Below are 21,175 nucleotides of genomic sequence, written 5' to 3'. Positions count from 1 at the left end.
CCTGCGTTCGGCCAGCCACTCCTCCGTTTCTCCAGACACTCCTGCGTTTTTCCCTGACATGCCTGCGTTTTTTAGCACACAACCGGAAAACGCTCAGTTACCACCCAGAAACGCCCCTTTCCTGTCAATCATTCACCGATCAGCAGTGCGACTGAAAAGCGCCGCAGGATCCACAGCAAAACTGCTAAGTTTTTAGTAAAATAACTAAGCGCATGCGCATTTTGCAACAAATCGCAGCATAGCGAAAATCGACAACGAGCGAACAACTCTGAATGACCCCCTATATTTCAGTGCTGAATACAGACCAGAGTGTGCTCCAGGGTGTGCTGCAGAGCAGAGAGCGACACCCCAGGCAGGAAAGAGGAACTGCATGGATTTAGAAAGGTGCAGGGTGTAGAGATGTATAATGAATGAGTGGATGATGTAATGAGCAGTGATGTGTCCCTATTGTAGACGCTGGTGCTGTACGCGCTTGGTGTAGTTCTCCAGGATAGTGCGGCCTGGCCGTCTGCCTACAGGTACGTCTCCCATTGCCGCCACTGCGCACAGCTTGGGTTCTGTATTTGTTATGTCTGTTATTTTATTGTTGTTTGATGCTAGTCCATATATATGTGTGCGTGCGCGCTCTGTCCACGTGTGCGTACATGCTTTGTCCACATGCGTGAGTGCATGCTCTGTTTGTGTGTGCGTGCGCGCTCTGGCTGGAAGCTTTAACCAGTGAGATGGGATTAGTGAAGAAATGCTTTGTGTCCTCAGATTCAGCCCGGACAGATTTGATGAGGAATCGGCCAAACAGAACCTCGCACTGTTGGGTTTCTCAGGAAGCCAGGAGTGTCCTGAGCTCAGGTAAGCGCTAATACATCAGAGCGGGGTCTTGTATAGAGAGTAGAATAAGAGACGGACGGCTTGGTTGTTACTGGTAAATGGGGGGTGTCCTCGTCCGTCATTATTCCTAACGGAGGCAAGACATCCATCAGTCTGCATGTGTTACAGTGAGTGAAAGCGGGTTTACTATAGTATACATTCAGCACTTTTGTCTTTTTCTTTTTTTATTGTTACTTGTGATGTGGGTGGCACCGCGTGCTAATGGAGGCACCGCGTGCTAATGGAGGCACGTGTCCCCTGGGGCTGTGGATTGCACACAGGAACAAGAAGAGAAGTCATACAGAACATAACTTGTACAGCACCAGCGCTTCCCACTTCCACATCCCGTACAGACCCCTCAGTGGGAGTGGGGGCATTGTTTGTTTGTGTTCTCCTTTCCGGCTGAGTAAGACCCTAGTACAGGCGGGAATTAATTGAAAGCATGCAGCGCAGATCCGTAAAGTGTAGTAAACGTGCATTGATTCTACGAAACAACGACTAATTGGCCAGTCCTCACACTCTCCACCATTGCCTGCAATATCTAGGAATGTTACCGTTGGTGAAACACTTATTTTATTGGAACATTTATTAGGTACAGATATGTCCTCATACACTAATACTGTAGTCGCCCCAAACCGCCTCTCTCAGCGCACCAGGTCCAATGAGTGTCCGGCGCATAATCTAGGACGCACGAGAAGACTGCACTGATGATTTGATATGCAACACTCGTATATCTGTATGTGAAGACTGAATCTGTGTATGAGGTGGCGGCCGCAGCTACTTCCTATGGCAGGTTCCGTTGTGCTTCAGACTCCGTCGCACACCGTTGCATTATCACAACCAGCAGAGTCTCCTGGTGCAGCATTAATACTAGGTGCAAAGTCTGGCGTGCTTTGTGTGCATTATAACCTGCGCTGTATATTGTCTGGTCAGAGCCCTGAGACGCAGCTGGTTACAGAAGCTGCTGGTGCGTACTTACACCCCTTTGTCTCTGTCTGTGTAGTCTGTTCCCAGCGCTTGGTGCTGCTATATCACATGCGCCACTGGCACTGGTGTATCCTGTGGGCTACTGATTGCGTCATACATGACATTAGCAGGCTATAGCCGTGTATGCAATGTTTGTGTTGCAGTCACACATTCACTCCCATTAATGTGCAACATGACAACTGCTGTTATTAGAGTGATTAGTAGTGCTCGGTGGAGATCACTAACAAGGTAATGTCTATCTACCGTCCATAGATTGTTACCGAATATGACGGGTGACCCAGACTGATCGCCCTATTGGCGGGACTGGTTAGCTTATGGGACGCGGACATTGTTAGTTTGGTAAAGGTCCGCCATAGCAGGGTAGGTGATCACCGGACCCGACCGTTAGAGCCACAAGACAGCGACAGATTGGTCAGGAGCTAAATACAGGGTCCTGCCATTCATTATAAATTGCTTTATGAAAGGACATGAATAGCCAGCGGCCGATTTAGAAGGAGGGGGTTTGGGAGCTCCCTTCATAGACTGAATGTGCATGTTGAGGGGCGCTCGTCCATTCAAACAGGTGTCAACATGTTTCTTTCTCCTTCATCCACTAGGGGCCACTGGAGCGTAGTTACAATGGGGAAATAGTAGGCAGTAATTGGGAGCTGGCACTTTAAAATTTCAACACTGAGGCTAGCTCCTCCCCTACTATGTCCCCTCCAAGCCAGTCTTAGTTTAGTGCCCGAGGTGAGCTGGTTCACTTGGGTTTAGCTGAAGAATTTTCTATTTTTTCTTTATTATTTTATTTTTCTTTCACACACGCACAGACTGGCAGCTCTGCCACTGCCAGTCTGCACCGCGGGAGCTGCCGGCGGGGTCCCATCGCAGCTGCGTGCGGCTCGGGATGGGCCCCGGCTGAGGGAGACACTGAGCTCTCCTGAGTTGGCGGACACCGCTGCGTGCGGCGCGTGTCGGGACCACTCCATCCAGCAGAAGATTCCGGCAGCATGGCAGCGGTGAGTATCAGTGGCCGGACACCGCTGCGTGCGGCGCGTGTCAGGGTCACTTCGTCGACAGAAGATTCCGACAGCACAGTATACGTGGCCGGACACCGCTGCGTGCGGCGCGTGTCGGGGCCACTACATCGGGACAGCGGTGAGTACAATTTATCCCCCTCCACTGTTGTATAATTTTACATTTACAGTGTGCCCACTGTTTATTTACTCAATTTAACTGTGCAGTGTGCTCTGGGTGATAGAGGGCATTTGTGGGGGCACTCACCCAGAGAGATCCCGGCTCCCCTCTAATAAAAGCCTTTGCTTAAAATTTAAAATGGGCGCCATTGAGGTGGGGGCGGAGCTTTAGCCCGCTCTGCACAGCGCCCGCTCTGTGCAGAGGGCTCAGCGCTTCCCGGCCGCGGCATACATTGCCGGCGGGGGATACAGGACGCTCACCGCTTCAGCTACACTGAAGCGGGTTAGTTTTAAATTTGGCGCCGAAACGGGGGGGTGGAGCTAACTCCCGCTCTGTACAGCGGGCTCAGTGCTACCGCTCCCCGGCCGCTGCAGCATGCCGCTCACCGCTTCAATCACGGCCGCTGAAGGCTCCTTCCCCTACACTCACATAGTATCATGCCTGGCTGTACTGTGCATGATACATAAGGAGGGGAAGGACCTTAATCCCGCTCTCCTCAGCGGGCTCCCCGGCCACGGCTCTCAGCGCTCTATAGCCCAGAGGGATCTCTCCCTGCAGGGGAGACCTTTGCCGGGCATTTCATAGAGGAAGCCCGCTCTGTAACAGGAGCTGTGTCTCAGCTCAATAAGGTTCAGGGCTAGTTGCATAGACACTAGTATAGCAGATTAAGCAGAACCCAGGTTTTCTTGGGTTCACTATTATATCAATGTATTTCTCTACCCTATTGGCTAGGAGTGTATATTTATTGGGTTCACTATTATATCACCCTGGAATATGTATTTCTCTACCCTATTGGGTTCACTATGTGTATAGATACATATGTAATGTATTTATATCACCCGGGCATATGTATATCTCTACCCTATTGGGTTCAATAGGGGTGTGTATAGGAGATATATATATATATATATATATATATATATATATATATATATATATATATATATATATATATATATATATATATATATATATATATATATAGTGGATACAACAAAACCCTTCCACAATGTTTATTAATAACACAGACCTGGGTTCACATTTCCACATAGCTCTTGCCACATAACAAAATTTTCCCCTGGCTTTTCTCGCAGCCTCCGAGAAACATGTGTTGCACCAGTTCTTCTTAATTTAGTGGTACAAACAATGCTTTTTGTAATTTGGGGGACTGTGTGTGGCATCAGAAGAACAGCCGCTGTGGCTCAGTACGCTAGTAGCAGGGACATTTATATATATATAAAAAAAAACGTAAGAGGAGCTCTCATAGCCTAGTGGCTAAGACTCCTAACCCGCAGCGCAGCGTTACCAGTTCAGGTCTCTGCTGCTCCAGACATAAGTTTATTTGAAACATATCTGTCACTGCACGTTATAGTGCAGACATTACATAGGGCTACGCTTCTTTAACCCACCTTTTCTCTTTTCGTTCGTATCACCTGGGACAGTCAGAGAAATCCCTGTTAGGTGTGGATTGTGCGGTGAAGCCATCTGTTCAGCCCTCAACGCAGCTACAGCACGCTACTTTTTGAACAGCTCAGATTATACAGGTAATGTCACTATTAACCAGAAGACCCTGTGCGTCATTTCTCCTCTCCAGGTTTCTAAAAGAACCTTGCTAACCTTCCATGTTACACTGCAGATGAGAGGCCTCTCTTTAAGGAGGCGATACATGTCCAGGATACTGATTATGTTTCGTGGAGTCTGAACCAGTATCTCAGGATATTGAGGCGTATTGAACAGCAGTTCGTCTGGTGCTGCAGGTAAAGGAGTCGGACTCTTCAGGTCCCCCGGGGTTTGACGCCAAGGAGGAAATGACAGCGACTTATTCAGTTTCGGATGAGCTGGATATGCTCCGGTAGGCGGACGGGAGACATCCGAATTCACAATTTCAGGTATCGAACAATGTTTGTTTGCCTAGCCTATCCTTTTCCCGCAGATAGCAGGAAACGATATCAGACCTCTCCAGGGTATACCCCTCAATGTCTCACCGGTCCAACAGGCTGCCGTTTTCCTGGGGCAACCTTGCTGAAGGATCCATCCTCGAGACATATGCCGCAGCAGGGGTTCGACCTTGTCCGGAGCAGGTAGGTTGTGGAACAATTGTACTCTAGGTTACATCAACTGATGCTTTGGGACAGATCAGAGTCACGATTCTGCTTTATATTCTTTTGAGGTCTCCACGTCTGTATACTCGGAACCTGCATTTTCGCTTGGGCTGTCTTAACCCGACGACCTCTGGGGCTACGACAGTGGCAGGCGAACAGGGAATCCTAATGGGCAGATGGTTCACGGGAAGGAACTTCCTGCATGATTTCTCGAACCATTGGGGTAAGTCTACTTTTCTTTCTTTTACGGCTGCCCCAGCTCCAAGACGGACATTTACAGGTCCTTCCTTTAGATCTCTCCGTGCCCTTTCAGGGTTTCGACTCCATGTCAGGGGCGGTATCTCCGTCACCAAGGGATCTCATGGTAACGGGCTGAAGCAAAGGTTCAGCATCCTCGGTCCAGTCTGATTTTAGGTCCCCTCGGTCCAGTCTGATTTTAGGTCCTCCAACACACCCACAGGTCAGACCTTCCTACCACCTGAGAGGTCCCAGGGTAGGCGCAGGTCTGTGGTCTTTCTGGGAGGACTGGGAAGGCTTGGGCGGTTACAGACTCGATTTTGGAGTCCAACCGTCTCAGAGGTCCCTCGGCAAGGGTCGGCCGGTTTACGATGACAGAGTCATACTGCAGGCGGCGCTCCATATGCTTCTAACCACATAGGGTGTGGATCCCTGTTGTCACATATCATTTGAATCAGAACGGTTCTCAGACCTTTGTTTTCTTTTCACGTGCCGAAGCCAGATGGCTCGACCAGGCCTATTCTAGCCTTAGAATCCTTTCAGTCTGTGATTGCTAGTTTTGAACAAGAAAGTGGGTTTTACGCGTCCCTTGTCTTCAGGGATGCCGGTTTACTGAACTCCGTTGGGTTTCCTCATCGGGCTTTTCTCATATTCGCATTACAGGATACTCATTTTCACGGTCAGTCCTTTCCATTCGATCTCTCTTCCGCTCCCACGGGTTCAGGAAGATCACAGAATAACTCTTTTTTAAGGGCAGGGAGTGATGTTGGTTCCCTAATTGGACAATCTACTGCTAGTATCCCACTATGCAGATTAGGTGGCTTCTGAATATCCGAAAGATCCAGGAGTTTCGGGTTCGACACTGATCCAATTTATGCTCCTAGTAGACGTTTCTCAACCCGGTCCGTCAGAGGATTTTTTTCCTTCCTTGGCACCAGGTACTCTCTCTCTTCAGTCAAGTTGCGACGCAATGAGTGGTCGCCTCCATTCCCCTCTGAGCGGAGGATAACAATCTTTTTTCCAGGATAAGCCGCCAGGTCAGACTCCCGGGTGAGAATACATTCCCCGGAGTTTTGTCAGCTGGTCCGCTGTTGGCGGAGATTCCGGATCGACCTCAGGGCGTTCTAACTGACTCTTTAACCCTTTACTACTCTCGGACGTGAGCTCTGGCGGCAGTAGGCGAGGATGCCCTCAGGGCTCCTTGGAGTTTCTGGTTAGTCTATCCTGCCTCCTTGTCTATTTCTACCTCACTTTCGGTAACACAGGAGGGGAATATGCGTGCTAGTCCTCTCGGTGGCTCCGGTTGGGCCACGCATGACTTGAAGATACAGCTACACCTGTTGTCAGTAGAGGAGCCTTGGCTCCTACCTCGACTGGACTGTCTACTTCAACAGGGTCCTTTTCTTTGTTCAATCTTACACTGAGTTCGTTTAACCGCGTGACTGTTCACGAGACCTTTTGCCACTTTTGGAAAACTTTATAGGGCATAGTGAGGATAATAGGGGTTTTTCCCCTTCTTTCAGTTACCATTCAGCCGTCATCTTGAGTTTTTCTGGGAGATTTTTGCTCGGCTGCGCTTCAAAATATATTGACCTGAATTTTAAGTCTCTGTCCTTTCGGTTTTCTTCCAAAAGAGAGGAGCCTGGCAGCTGTAAGTTCGGGCTCTCTTTCAGGGAGTACTCTATTGGCAACTCCCCCGGCTGAGTTTCAGACTCAGCGGTCGTTTCTTCCAGAAGGAGATGTCCGTTTTTCATATAAATCTGACACTAGTGTTTTCGGCCCTTTTTGAATGTTGTCAGGGCTCACCGACTTTCTCGACAGAGAAATTAGGCAATTCGACGAAGTGTTTTCTTCTTTGTTCTGTACGATGCTCACATACTAAATAGCCGGGGTTCCAGCATACGCTGGGCTGTTGGATACATCTGACCATCAGACAGTCCTCTTGGCGGTTGCTCGGGAGCCTCCGCTTCCTTTTTCATCGCACTCTACGAGTGTTGTGGGACCTTTGTGGGCGGCTGCCCATGGGGTCTCCATGAATACTTTGTCGAGCGGCTACTTGGTCGAACCGACATTCGTTTTGTCAAATTCTACTAGTTTGACACTTTTGCGGCCTCTGCATCACAGTTTGGCCGAGCGGTTTTACAGGACTCTCAGCGCTCTCCCACCCGTTTTTGGGAGCTCTGGGACGTCCCCATTGTAACTACGCTCCAGTGGCCCCTAGTGGATGAAGGAGAAATCAGGATTTTGGTACTTACCGATAAATCCCTTTCTCCGATTCCACAGGGGCCACTGGACGCCAACCCAGCGCTGTTCCTCCTTGTTTTTTGCTTAACGGTTTGCAGATCACTATATGACTGCTTGTTGAGTTCAGGCTAGCCTGGTTTTTTTGTTAAATTCTGTTCCAGGTTTGGTTTGTGTTATCCTGGGTTACAGGGCGTCATTAACCTCCTCTACCTTAGGGTTTGTTTATTACAGCTCTCCTCGGGCACAGTTTTACGTAGACTGGCTTGGAGGGGAGATAGTAGGGGAGGAGCTAGCCTCAGTGTTGAAATTTTAAAGTGCCAGCTCCCAACTACTGCCTACTATTTCCCCATTGTAACTACGCTCCAGTGGCCCCTGTGGAATCGGAGAAAGGGATTTATCGGTAAGTACCAAAATCCTGATATTTTTTATGTTTTTTGTAGTTTTCTTTATCTTTTATGTTTTTATTTGCATTTAAATATACTTGATTTCAGGACCCTTCAGCCTGCAGACAGAGAACAGACTCTGAATTGTATAAACTGTAAAGGGCCCTACACACTAGAAGACATGAACAATGTGGAAGATGAACAATGTGGAAGATGAGCAATTTCCCTTGAACTTCCCAGAACCCTGACAAACGAAATTGAGTGTACACACTAAGCAATTTTTCAAACAATTTGAAAGATGAAAGATATCTTTGGAATTGGCACCTTATTTACATATTTTAATATTGGGGAGGCATTTCCGGGTGTGTGGGCTGGGCTGTAGAAGGGGGAACCAATGAAGTTGTGTATATATATATATATATATATATATACACACACACATATACAGGTGTGGCACTCTTGGCGTCTGAGAAACTTAAATGGAGACATGCATGGCTCCATTTAAGGTTCTCGGATGCCAAGAGTGCCACACCTGCCTATCTACATACAGCCTTTTATGTGTGGGCACCCGGCGCAGCATATCTATTACAGGGAGAGCTGGACCTGCGTGTGTGTGTGTGTATGTTTGTGTGTGTGTATATATATATATATATGTATGTATGTGTGTGTGTGTGTGTGTGTGTATATGTGTGTATATATATATATATATATATATATATAATTATATATATAATTATTTAGAACCCATTATAATTAATTTTTAATCACATTGGTGGCATAGTGGAAATATAATTGGTGGGGCACTGGGTGGAGACACTGAGCGGTCAGCGTCTCCCAGTCAGCGGCTCAGCTACAATGAAGCCGCTGACAGGTAGGGAGACGCGCTGAGCAGTCAGCGGCCTCAGATATGAAGCCGCTGGTGGGGACGGAGCCGCTGGAGGGGATGTGAGCCATGTCACATTGTGCTCATCGCGGCTCCGTACACACGCTGTGATGAGTGATATCACAAGTGACATTGAGCATGCAGCAGGGGCGACCGACAAACTGCAATCAAAGAGTGCCGGTGTGCGCATCGTTGATTGCAGGACCATACACACTAGACGATGTGAACGATATATCGTTCACAATCGTCTGTATTGGTCAAATAGATTGTCTAGTTTGTATGGCCCTTTACCTGTGTAATACAGTCACTGAGTGCTGCCCAGATAACGCACTCGTATTAAGGTGCCCGGAGAGATGGCGGCATGTGACGCAGCTGGCAGTGCAGTGACCGCATGGCAGCGGCTGGGGGAGACCTATCATTAGGCACAGGAAATTGCTTATACCCGTCCTCCCTCGGTTCTCAGCTGGGGGTATAAGAGGGATGGAGGAACATGCGGAGGAATTGCTGCACGGATCAGCCTGGAGGCTCTGTATGCGGAACGGCTCTTAGACACGTCACTCTGCGGTGTTGCCTGGGCTGTGATGTTCTATTATGCAGAGATCTCCCACAGCATAGAGCAGAGGTTCCCAGACGCGCTCCTCAAGGCACCCCAACGCTCCAGGTTTTAGGTATATCCATGGATCAGCACAGAAGGCTATAGCAAATTGACTGAGGTGCTAATTTAATCACCTGTGGCCAAGCATGGAGATGCTTAAAACGTGGACCAGTAGGGTGCCCTGATGACGGCGTTTGGGAACCTCTGACATAAAGTAGTGTCTCTTATCTGACATATGCTCTTGGTGACCAGCGTACTGGCACGAGAGCCGTGCCCCTGGGCGCAGTGCGAGGGAGGAGACCACCCCAGCTATGTAACAGCGTGAGAGGGGGGCACCGAAATGTACCAAGCCTGTCGCTCTACCCCTAGCTGCCAAAGAGTACAGTCACTATAGACTTCTGTACACGTGTGGGTTATTTGTATCTTATTACTGAATAGATGGATATGTCCAGTGTCACTGCACCAGTTTCCAGTGTGTCTAATCGGAAAATAAAGATTTCACATCACTGGGATTCCTGATTGGCAATAGTAACATTAATAACCCCCATAATCTGTTCCATGTTCCCTTCCGGGGGCGAGTTGTAGAAAATGTTACAATGTTTTATAAAAGTGTTTAACCTCAATCCCAGATTTTCTCATTCAGTGCCAGGTCCTCTACGCAAGGCGTGTTCTCCCGATCTTCTCATCCAGCGCCAGGTCCTCTGCGCAAGGCGTGTTCTCCCGATCTTCTCATCCAGCGCCAGGTCCTCTGCGCAAGGCGTGTTCTCCCGATCTTCTCATCCAGCGCCAGGTCCTCTGCGCAAGGCGTGTTCTCCCGCTCTTCTCATCCAGCGCCAGGTCCTCTGCGCAAGGCGTGTTCTCCCGCTCTTCTCATCCAGCGCCAGGTCCTCTGCGCAAGGCGTGTTCTCCCGCTCTTCTCATCCAGCGCCAGGTCCTCTGCGCACGGCGTGTTCTCCCGATCTTCTCATCCAGCGCCAGGTCCTCTGCGCAAGGCGTGTTCTCCCGATCTTCTCATCCAGCGCCAGGTCCTCTGCGCAAGGCGTGTTCCCTCGCTCTTCTCATCCAGCGCCAGGTCCTCTGCGCAAGGCGTGTTCCCCCGCTCTTCTCATCCAGCGCCAGGTCCTCTGCGCAAGGCGTGTTCCCCCGCTCTTCTCATCCAGTGCCAGGTCCTCTGCGCAAGGCGTATTCCCCGCTCTTCTCATCCAGCGCCAGGTCCTCTGCGCAAGGCGTATTCCCCGCTCTTCTCATCCAGCGCCAGGTCCTCTGCGCAAGGCGTGTTCCCACGCTCTTCTCATCCAGGGCCAGGTCCTCTGCGCAAGGCGTGTTCTCCCGCTCTTCTCATCCAGCGCCAGGTCCTCTGCGCAAGGCGTGTTCTCCCGCTCTTCTCATCCAGCGCCAGGTCCTCTGCGTGAGGCATGTTCCCCGCTCTTCTCATCCATCGCCAGCGAACTGGCATGAGAGCCGAGCCCCTGGGCGCAGTGCGAGGGAGGAGACCACCCCAGCTATGTAACAGCGTGAGAGGGGGGCACCGAAATGCACCGAGCCTGTCGCTCTACCCCTAGCTGCCAAAGAGTACAGTCACTATAGACTTCTATACACGTGTGGGTTATTTGTATCTTATTACTGAATAGATGGATATGTCCAGTGTCACTGCACCAGTTTCCAGTGTTTCTAATCGGAAAATAAAGATTTCACATCACTGGGATTCCTGATTGGCAATAGTAAAATTAATAACCCCGTAATCTGTTCCATGTTCCCTTCCGGGGGCGAGTTGTAGAAAATGTTACAATGTTTTATAAAAGTGTTTAACCTCAATCCCAGATTTTCTCATTCAGTGCCAGGTCCTCTGCGCAAGGCGTGTTCTCCCGCTCTTCTCATCCAGCGCCAGGTCCTCTGCGCAAGGCGTGTTCTCCCGATCTTCTCATCCAGTGCCAGGTCCTCTGCGCAAGGCGTGTTCTCCCGCTCTTCTCATCCAGCGCCAGGTCCTCTGCGCAAGGCGTGTTCTCCCGATCTTCTCATCCAGCGCCAGGTCCTCTGCGCAAGGCGTGTTCTCCCGCTCTTCTCATCCAGCGCCAGGTCCTCTGCGCAAGGCGTGTTCTCCCGATCTTCTCATCCAGTGCCAGGTCCTCTGCGCAAGGCGTGTTCTCCCGCTCTTCTCATCCAGCGCCAGGTCCTCTGCGCAAGGCGTGTTCTCCCGATCTTCTCATCCAGCGCCAGGTCCTCTGCGCAAGGCGTGTTCTCCCGATCTTCTCATCCAGTGCCAGGTCCTCTGCGCAAGGCGTGTTCTCCCGCTCTTCTCATCCAGCGCCAGGTCCTCTGCGCAAGGCGTGTTCTCCCGATCTTCTCATCCAGCGCCAGGTCCTCTGCGCAAGGCGTGTTCTCCCGATCTTCTCATCCAGCGCCAGGTCCTCTGCGCAAGGCGTGTTCTCCCGCTCTTCTCATCCAGCGCCAGGTCCTCTGCGCAAGACGTGTTCTCCCGCTCTTCTCATCCAGCGCCAGGTCCTCTGCGCAAGGCGTGTTCTCCCGCTCTTCTCATCCAGCGCCAGGTCCTCTGCGCAAGGCGTGTTCTCCCGCTCTTCTCATCCAGCGCCAGGTCCTCTGCCCAAGGCGTGTTCCCCCGCTCTTCTCATCCAGCGCCAGGTCCTCTGCGCAAGGCGTGTTCTCCCGCTCTTCTCATCTTCTCATCCATCGCCAGGTCCTCTGCGCAAGGCGTGTTCCCCCGCTCTTCTCATCCAGGGCCAGGTCCTCTGCGCCAGGCGTGTTCCCCGCTCTTCTCATCCAGCGCCAGGTCCTCTGCGCCAGGCGTGTTCTCCCGCTCTTCTCATCCAGCGCCAGGTCCTCTGCGCCAGGCGTGTTCCCCGCTCTTCTCATCCAGCGCCAGGTCCTCTGCGCAAGGCGTGTTCTCCCGATCTTCTCATCCAGCGCCAGGTCCTCTGCGCAAGGCATGTTCCCGGCTCTTCTCATCCAGCGCCAGGTCCCCTGCACCAGGCGTGTTCCCCGCTTTTCTCTTCACGTGTGTTGTCCTCTGTCTGGCTTCCAGTGGTCCGTAGCCCGGAGGTATGCTCAGGTGTGTTGTCCTCTATCTGGTTTCAAGTGTTCCGTAGCCCGGAGACATGCTCAGGTGTGTTGTCATCTGTCTGGCTTCCAGTTGTCCGTAGCCCGGAGACATGCCCAGGTGTGTTGTCCTCTATCTGGTTTCCAGTGGTCCGTAGCCCGGAGGCATGCCCAGGTGTGTTGTCCCCGTCTGGCTTCCAGTGGTCCGTAGCCCATAGACATGCTCAGGTGTGTTGTCCTCTATCTGGCTTCCAGTGGTCCGTAGCCCGGAGACATGCCCAGGTGTGTTGTCCTCTGTCGGGCTTCCAGTGCTCTGTAGCCCGGAGGCATACTCAGGTGTGTTGTCCTCTTTCTGGCTTCCAGTGGTCCGTAGCCCGGAGATATGCCCAGGTGTGTTGACCTCTGTCTGGCTTCCAGTGCTCTGTAGCCCGGAGGCATACTCAGGTGTGTTGTCCTCTTTCTGGCTTCCAGTGGTCCGTAGCCCGGAGATATGCCCAGGTGTGTTGACCTCTGTCTGGCTTCCAGTGGTCTGTAGCCCGGAGGCATGCCCAGGTGTGTTGTCCTGTATCTGGCTTCCAGTGGTCCGTAGCCTGGAGGCATGCCCAGGTGTGATGTCCTCTGTCTGGCTTCCAGTGGTCCGTAGCCCGAAGACATGCCCAGGTGTGTTGTCCTCTGTCTGGCTTCCAGTAGCCTGGAGACATGCTCAGGTGTGTTGTCCTCTATCTGGTTTCCAGTGGGCCGGAGACATGCCCAGGTGTGTTGTCCGTATTGGTGCGTGAAGTGCCAGTACGTCCCTGACCAGCCTGCACAGTGGGCACCATGTCTTAGCCCCGCTACTCTATCCAAGAGACCAAACCAAATGTCAGCCACTGAGCAGAGGTACCGCGCTGTAACATGAACGCTGGCGGGGCTTTATTCTCTCCCGAACTGCCCACTCACCACCGTCTGGTCCGGTAACTAGATCGCCAAATCACGGGATCGGAGATTGGTCGCATCGGTGAAGAAATTTCCTGTGAAGATGGCGAGACACTGGCGCACTCGACGTACGATTACCCCAAATATACAGTGATGGCACAAGTTACAGTGATCTACCAACCTCCAGTAGTTACATAGTCGCCTGGCATAAACTTCCAGGTGATATTTCCACACGCTCATGTGGCACCACTGTAATATCTGTAGAAATGGGGACATTCTACTATAGAAAAAATGTTTCCTTAGATAACAATTCAAACCACTTATAGCCCAAAACATGCCCCTGGGGCAATATCACCCAGTGCTGCAAAACCGCTGTAAGTAACTGGTAGGTGAGTATTGCGGAGCCTTTTATTTGTCATTGTTTCATCCGAGGTAATTATTATATTTCTATAGCTTGTTTTTTTAACACCAATTCCACCTTTGTCAATGAACCTGCTATATAGTATTTGTGTTTTTCCGGGAATTTCCTATGGCATTGCTGTACTAAAGGTTGGTTGCTTTTTCTCTGCGATAAATACAATTTTTCTTTTTTTACTTCTGTCCCTAGATTTGCCTACATGGTGGCAATGGTCCTTCTCTGTGTCCTCGTGAGGAAGCTGCATTTACTGCCTGTGGAAGGTCAGGTTATGGAGAGCAAGTATGAGCTAGTAACGTCTCCAAAAGAAGAGGCCTGGATCACAGTGTCAAAGAGGAGCTGAAGCAGCCGCCAGTCCTTGCCCCCCCCCCCCACCATCAGCTGGAGACGCCGAGAAACTATCCTTTCAGAATGCAGGAAGTTGGCACCTCCTCCAGCGGCAATCTGTGACTGTTCCGGCAGTCGTCTGGCTGTATAACCCTGCCTGACATTAATGCACAACTTGAGTAACGCTGACACTGCCTTTCTCTAGTCCCACTCACTTCGTAATGGAGGATGATGTCTGACATCCAGAATTGTTCTCATTTTAGCTGGCTCGGAGATGGCCGCCTGCGTGAGAACAAGGCCTTTTCCGCCTGCGCAGTGTAACATGTAATATTCATCCTTACAATAATATAGGCAGTCTCGTCCCACAGTTACCTGATACAGTGTAAAGGTGCATAGAAAATTGTCTCCTCTCTATCAGACCACGTTCTAGCGGATTACTGAGCTGCTAACGCCATATTGCCGTTACTGCGTCAGCATTAAATACATTCGTCAGGAATCCGATTTCATCGTCCTCCGCATTTGCAGAATACAATCGTATACTAACGTATACTTATCCCCATTCCTTTACCGGTTACTGTGTGTATTATGACTCTTCCAGCTGAACTTCTAATTGTTCCTACCGTGGAGAGATCGCCTGCAGGTGTAAGTCTCAATTCTTTTGTTTAAGATCTTGGCGAGTATTTATCTCCATCCAGCTGGGATGCGCTGACTACGCCCCAAATCGCACACGGTAATTAAAATGACTCCTTGCACTTAGTAAAGTTGGGGATCCCCCTCTTACAGGATTGTGTTGGAGTAGCTCATAGGCCATCTAAAGATTGCGTCAGCTTCTGGTGCAAAGCGCTATAAATCTGGTACTTACAGAAAACAGACCTTTCCAGGTGATTCCCCGCAAAATAACGATGACAAATGCGCCTCCTAATGTCTAACAGTGCATCGCTCTTTTTTTTTTTTTTTTTTTATTGCTCCAAGTGGTGTTGCATAAAAAAGTTATTAGAAATGTGTGACAACTGATCGTAATGCCGCCGCCTGAATCCTGCTCACCAGATCTAACTTGCGGGAGTGCGGTCAGCTAGCTGGCGTGAGTGCGGTCAGCGTCAAGTAGGAGGAAAAAAAAAGAAAGCCGCGCTGCCAAGTTTTATTGTCCGTATTGTAATCTGCCCCTAGAAACCCGATGTGTTTGTGTAATGAATGAAGGCATAGCGCAGTATCTGCCAGCGGAACGCACCGTAATCGGTTGTGTAACAGTGATATATAAACGGAGCATCTCTAGAGCTGTCTTATAGAAGAGTGCCACGCAGAGCATTCTAGCTACAAGTCCACCATCCACGTGGGGCAGCCGCTGCGTTACTGGAATATACTATAAGTCCATGTATGTACCTCTGGGGAATCTGCCCATTTAGTGTTTATGTTGTACACACTAGACGACGGTAGTCCTATAATGTAGCAGTGATATATAGGAATATATACCACCTGTGCCTTTCTCCGCACGCGGTGCCTCTGTAAGCGGCAGCACCAGGAAATGTGTTTGCTGCACAAAGATATTTAAAGTTGGTTAAAATTACTCAGAAAAGAAAAAAGCACAAAATAAACTTTTGTCATTTTCATTGTGTGTGAAGGAGACATTTCCTATTGGTGTGATGTGTGTGTAGGCATTGTGTGTGAACGATACATTTCATATCGGTGTGATGTGTGTCTGTGTGTGGGCATTGTGTGTGAAGGAGACATTTCCTATCGGTGTGTGTGTGTCTGTGTTGGCATTCTGTGTGAACGAGACATTTCCTATCGGTGTGATGTGTGTCTGTGTGGGCATTGTGTGTGAACGAGACATTTCCTGTCTGTGTGATGTGTGTCTCTGTGTGGGCATTGTGTGTGAAGGAGACATTTCCTATTGGTGTGATGTGTGTGTGGGCATTGTGTGTGAAGGAGACATTTCCTATTGGTGTGATGTGTGTGTAGGCATTGTGTGTGAACGAGACATTTCCTATCGGTGTGATGTGTGTCTGTGTGTGGGCATTGTGTGTGAATGAGACATTTCCTATCGGTGTCTGTGTGTGAAGGAGACATTTCCTATCGGTGTGTGTGTGTGTGGGCATTGTGTGTGAATGAGACATTTCCTATCGGTGTGTGTGTGTGTGAGCATTGCGTGTGAATGAGACATTTCCTATCGGTGTGATGTGTGTGTGGGGAGATTGTGTGTGAATGAGACATATCCTGTCGGTGTGATGTGTGTGTGTGTGGGAAGATTGTGTGTGAATGAGACATTTCCTATCGGTGTGATGTGCATCTGTGTGTAAATGAGACACATCCTGTCGGTGTGATGTGTGTCTGTGGGCATTGTGTGTGTGAATGAGACATTTCCTATCGGTGTGATGTGCGTCTGTGTGTGAATGAGACATTTCCTATCGGTGTGATGTGTGTCTGTGTGTGAAGGAGACATTGCCTATCGGTGTGATGTGTGTCTGTGTGTGAAGGAGACATTTCCTATCGGTGTGATGTGCATCTGTGTGTGAATGAGACATTTCCTATCGGTGTGATGTGTGTCTGTGTGTGAAGGAGACATTTCCTATCGGTGTGATGTGTGTCTGTGTGGGCATTGTGTGTGAACGAGACATTTCCTATCGGTGTGATGTGTGTGTGTGGGCATTGTGTGTGAAGGAGACATTTCCTATCGGTGTGTGTGGGCATTGTGTGTGAAGTAGACATTTCCTATCGGTGTGATGTGTCTGTGTGGGCATTGTGTGTGAAGTAGACATTTCCTATCAGTGTGATGTGTGTCTGTGTGGGCATTGTGTGTGAAGGAGACATTTCCTATCGGTGTGTGTCTGTGGGCATTGTGTGTGAAGGAGACATTTCTTATCGGTGTGATGTGTGTGTGGGCATTGTGTGTGAAGGAGACATTGCCTATCGGTGTGATGTGTGTCTGTATGTGAAGAAGACATTTCCTATCGGTGTGTCTGTGTGGGCATTGTGTGTGAAGGAGACATTTCCTATCGGTTTGTGTGGGCATTATGTGTGAACGAGACATTTCCTATCGGTGTGTGTGTCTGTGTGGGCATTGTGTGTGAAGGAGACATTTCCTATCGGTGTGATGTGTGTCTGTGTGGGCATTGTGTGTGAAGGAGACATTGCCTATCGGTGTGATGTGTGTCTGTGTGGGCATTGTGTGTGAAGGAGACATTGCCTATCGGTGTGATGTGTGTCTGTATGTGAAGAAGACATTTCCTATCGGTGTGTGTTTGTGTGGGCATTGTGTGTGAAGGAGACATTTCCTATCGGTGTGATGTGTGTGGGCATTGTGTGTGAAGGAGACATTTCCTATTGGTGTGATGCGCGTCTGTGTGGGCATTGTGTGTGAAGGAGACATTTCCTATCGGTGTGTGTGTCTGTGTGGGCATTGTGTGTGAAGGAGACATTTCCTATCGGTGTGTGTGTCTGTGTGGGCATTGTGTGTGAAGGAGACATTTCCTATCGGTGTGTGTGTGTCTGTGTGGGCATTGTGTGTGAAGGAGACATTTCCTATCTGTGTGTGTGGGCATTGTGTGTGAAGGAGACATTTCCTATCGGTGTGATGTTTGTCTGTGTGGGCATTGTGTGTGAAGGAGACATTTCCTATCGGTGTGATGTGTGTCTGTGTGGGCATTGTGTGTGAAGGAGACATTTCCTATCTGTGTGTGTCTGTGTGGGCATTGTGTGTGAAGGAGACATTTCCTATCGGTTTGTGTGGGCATTATGTGTGAACGAGACATTTCCTATCGGTGTGTGTGTCTGTGTGTGGGCATTGTGTGTGAAGGAGACATTTCCTATCGGTGTGTGTGTGTGTCTGTGGGCATTGTGTGTGAAGGAGACATTTCTTATCGGTGTGATGTGTGTGGGCATTGTGTGTGAAGGAGACATTGCCTATCGGTGTGATGTGTGTCTGTATGTGAAGAAGACATTTCCTATCGGTGTGTCTGTGTGGGCATTGTGTGTGAAGGAGACATTTCCTATCGGTTTGTGTGGGCATTATGTGTGAACGAGACCTTTCCTATCGGTGTGTGTGTCTGTGTGGGCATTGTGTGTGAAGGAGACATTTCCTATCGGTGTGATGTGTGTCTGTTTGTGAAGGAGACATTTCCTATCGGTGTGATGCGTGTCTGTGTTGGCATTGTGTGTGAAGGAGACATTTCCTATCGGTGTGTGTGTGTCTGTGTGGGCATTGTGTGTGAAGTAGACATTTCCTATCGGTGTGATGTGTCTGTGTGGGCATTGTGTGTGAAGTAGACATTTCCTATCAGTGTGATGTGTGTCTGTGTGGGCATTGTGTGTGAAGGAGACATTTCCTATCGGTGTGTGTCTGTGGGCATTGTGTGTGAAGGAGACATTTCTTATCGGTGTGATGTGTGTGTGGGCATTGTGTGTGAAGGAGACATTGCCTATCGGTGTGATGTGTGTCTGTATGTGAAGAAGACATTTCCTATCGGTGTGTCTGTGTGGGCATTGTGTGTGAAGGAGACATTTCCTATCGGTTTGTGTGGGCATTATGTGTGAACGAGACATTTCCTATCGGTGTGTGTGTGTGGGCATTGTGTGTGAAGGAGACATTTCCTATCGGTGTGATGTGTGTCTGTTTGAAGGAAACATTTCCTATCGGTGTGATGTTTGTCTGTGTGGGCATTGTGTGTGAAGGAGACATTTCCTATCGGTGTGATGTGTGTCTGTGTGGGCATTGTGTGTGAAGGAGACATTTCCTATCGGTGTGTGTCTGTGTGGGCATGGTGTGTGAAGGAGACATTTCCTATCGGTGTGATGTGTGTGTGTGGGCATTGTGTGTGAAGGAGACATTGCCTATCGGTGTGAGATGTGTCTGTATGTGAAGGCGACATTTCCTATCGGTGTGTCTGTGTGGGCATTGTGTGTGAAGGAGACATTTCCTATCGGTGTGTGTGTGTGTGGGCATTGTGTGTGAACGAGACATTTCCTATCGGTGTGTGTGTGTCTGTGGGCGTTGTGTGTGAAGGAGACATTTCCTATCGGTATGATGTGTGTCTGTTTGTGAAGGAGACATTTCCTATCGGTATGATGTGTGTCTGTATGTGAAGGAAACATTTCCTATCGGTGTGATGTATGTCTGTGTGGGCATTGTGTGTGAATGAGACATTTCCTATCGGTGTGATGTGTGTCTGTGTGGGCATTGTGTGTGAAGGAGACATTTCCTATCGGTGTGTGTGTGTGTGTGTGTGTGTAGGCATTGTGTGTGAAGGAGACATTGCCTATCTGTGTGATGTGTGTCTGTATGTGAAGGAGACATTTCCTATCGGTGTGTCTGTGTGGGCATTGTGTGTGAAGGAGACATTTCCTATCGGTGTGTGTGTGTGGGCATTGTGTGTGAAGGAGACATTTCCTATCGGTGTGATGTGTGTCTGTTTGAAGGAAACATTTCCTATCGGTGTGATGTGTGTCTGTGTGGGCATTGTGTGTGAATGAGACATTTCCTATCGGTGTGTGTCTGTGTGGGCATTGTGTGTGAAGGAGACATTTCCTATCGGTGTGATGTGTGTCTGTGTGGGCATTGTGTGTGAAGGAGACATTTCCTATCGGTGTGATGTGTGTGTGTGGGCATTGTGTGTGAAGGAGACATTTCCTATCGGTGTGATGTGTGTCTGTGTAGGCATTGTGTGTGAAGGAGACATTGCCTATCGGTGTGATGTGTGTCTGTATGTGAAGGAGACATTTCCTATCGGTGTGTGTTTGTGTGGGCATTGTGTGTGAACGAGACATTTCCTATCGGTGTGTGTGTGTGTCTGTGTGTGGGCATTGTGTGTGAAGGAGACATTTCCTATCGGTGTCATGTGTGTCTGTGTGGGCATTGTGTGTGAATGAGACATTTCCTATTGGTGTGATGTGTCTGTGTGGGCATTGTGTGTGAAGGAGACATTTCCTATCGGTGTGTGTCTGTGTGGGCATTGTGTGTGAAGGAGACATTTCCTATCGGTGTGATGTGTGTCTGTGTGGGCATTGTGTGTGAAGGAGACATTTCCTATCGGTGTGTGTGTCTGTGTGGGCATTGTGTGTGAAGGAGACATTTCCTATCGGTGTGATGTGTGTGTGGGCATTGTGTGTGAAGGAGACATTTCCTATCGGTATGATGTGTGTCTGTTTGTGAAGGAGACATTTCCTATCGGTGTGATGCGTGTCTGTGTGGGCACTTTGTGTGAAGGAGACATTTCCTATCGGTGTGTGTGTCTGTGTGGGCATTGTGTGTGAAGGAGACATTTCCTATCGGTGTGTGTGTGGGCATTGTGTGTGAAGGAAACATTTCCTATCGGTGTGTCTGTGTGGGCATTGTGTGTGAAGGAGACATTTCTTATCGGTGTGATGTGTGTGTGTGTGTGGGCATTGTGTGTGAAGGAGACATTGCCTATCGGTGTGATGTGTGTCTGTATGTGAAGAAGACATTTCCTATCGGTGTGTGTTTGTGTGGGCATTGTGTGTGAACGAGATATTTCCTATCGGTGTGTGTGTGTCTGTGTGTGGGCATTGTGTGTGAAGGAGACATTTCCTATCGGTGTGATGTGTGTGGGCATTGTGTGTGAAGGAGACATTTCCTATCGGTGTGATGCGCGTCTGTGTGGGCATTGTGTGTGAAGGAGACATTTCCTATCGGTGTGTGTGTCTGTGTGGGCATTGTGTGTGAAGGAGACATTTCCTATCGGTGTGTGTGTCTGTGTGGGCATTGTGTGTGAAGGAGACATTTCCTATCGGTGTGTGTGTGTCTGTGTGGGCATTGTGTGTGAAGGAGACATTTCCTATCTGTGTGTGTGGGCATTGTGTGTGAAGGAGACCTTTCCTATCGGTGTGATGTTTGTCTGTGTGGGCATTGTGTGTGAAGGAGACATTTCCTATCGGTGTGATGTGTGTCTGTGTGGGCATTGTGTGTGAAGGAGACATTTCCTATCTGTGTGTGTGTGTGTGTGTCTGTGTGGGCATTGTGTGTGAAGGAGACATTTCCTA

At 49.4% G+C, this 21,175-nt stretch overlaps 1 protein-coding gene across 2 annotated transcripts in view; it reads left to right on the top strand.

Annotated features, from left to right (window-relative positions):
• The window catches only part of LOC134944080 (cytochrome P450 20A1), a 43,887-nt gene extending 28,098 nt beyond the window's left edge, over window positions 1-15,789 (top strand). For both annotated transcript variants that reach the window (XM_063932648.1, XM_063932649.1), the window contains exons 11-13: window positions 454-518; window positions 757-846; window positions 14,048-15,789. In XM_063932648.1, the coding sequence (XP_063788718.1) occupies window positions 454-518; window positions 757-846; window positions 14,048-14,198 (306 nt within the window). In that variant the 3' untranslated portion in view covers window positions 14,199-15,789. The remainder of the gene's footprint in view (window positions 1-453; window positions 519-756; window positions 847-14,047) is intronic.
• Window positions 15,790-21,175: the final 5,386 nt, after the last annotated feature.

This window comes from Pseudophryne corroboree, chromosome 7, assembly GCF_028390025.1.
Source record: "Pseudophryne corroboree isolate aPseCor3 chromosome 7, aPseCor3.hap2, whole genome shotgun sequence".
NCBI lineage: Eukaryota > Metazoa > Chordata > Amphibia > Anura > Myobatrachidae > Pseudophryne > Pseudophryne corroboree.
This window is presented reverse-complemented; position numbering and strand designations above follow the sequence as displayed.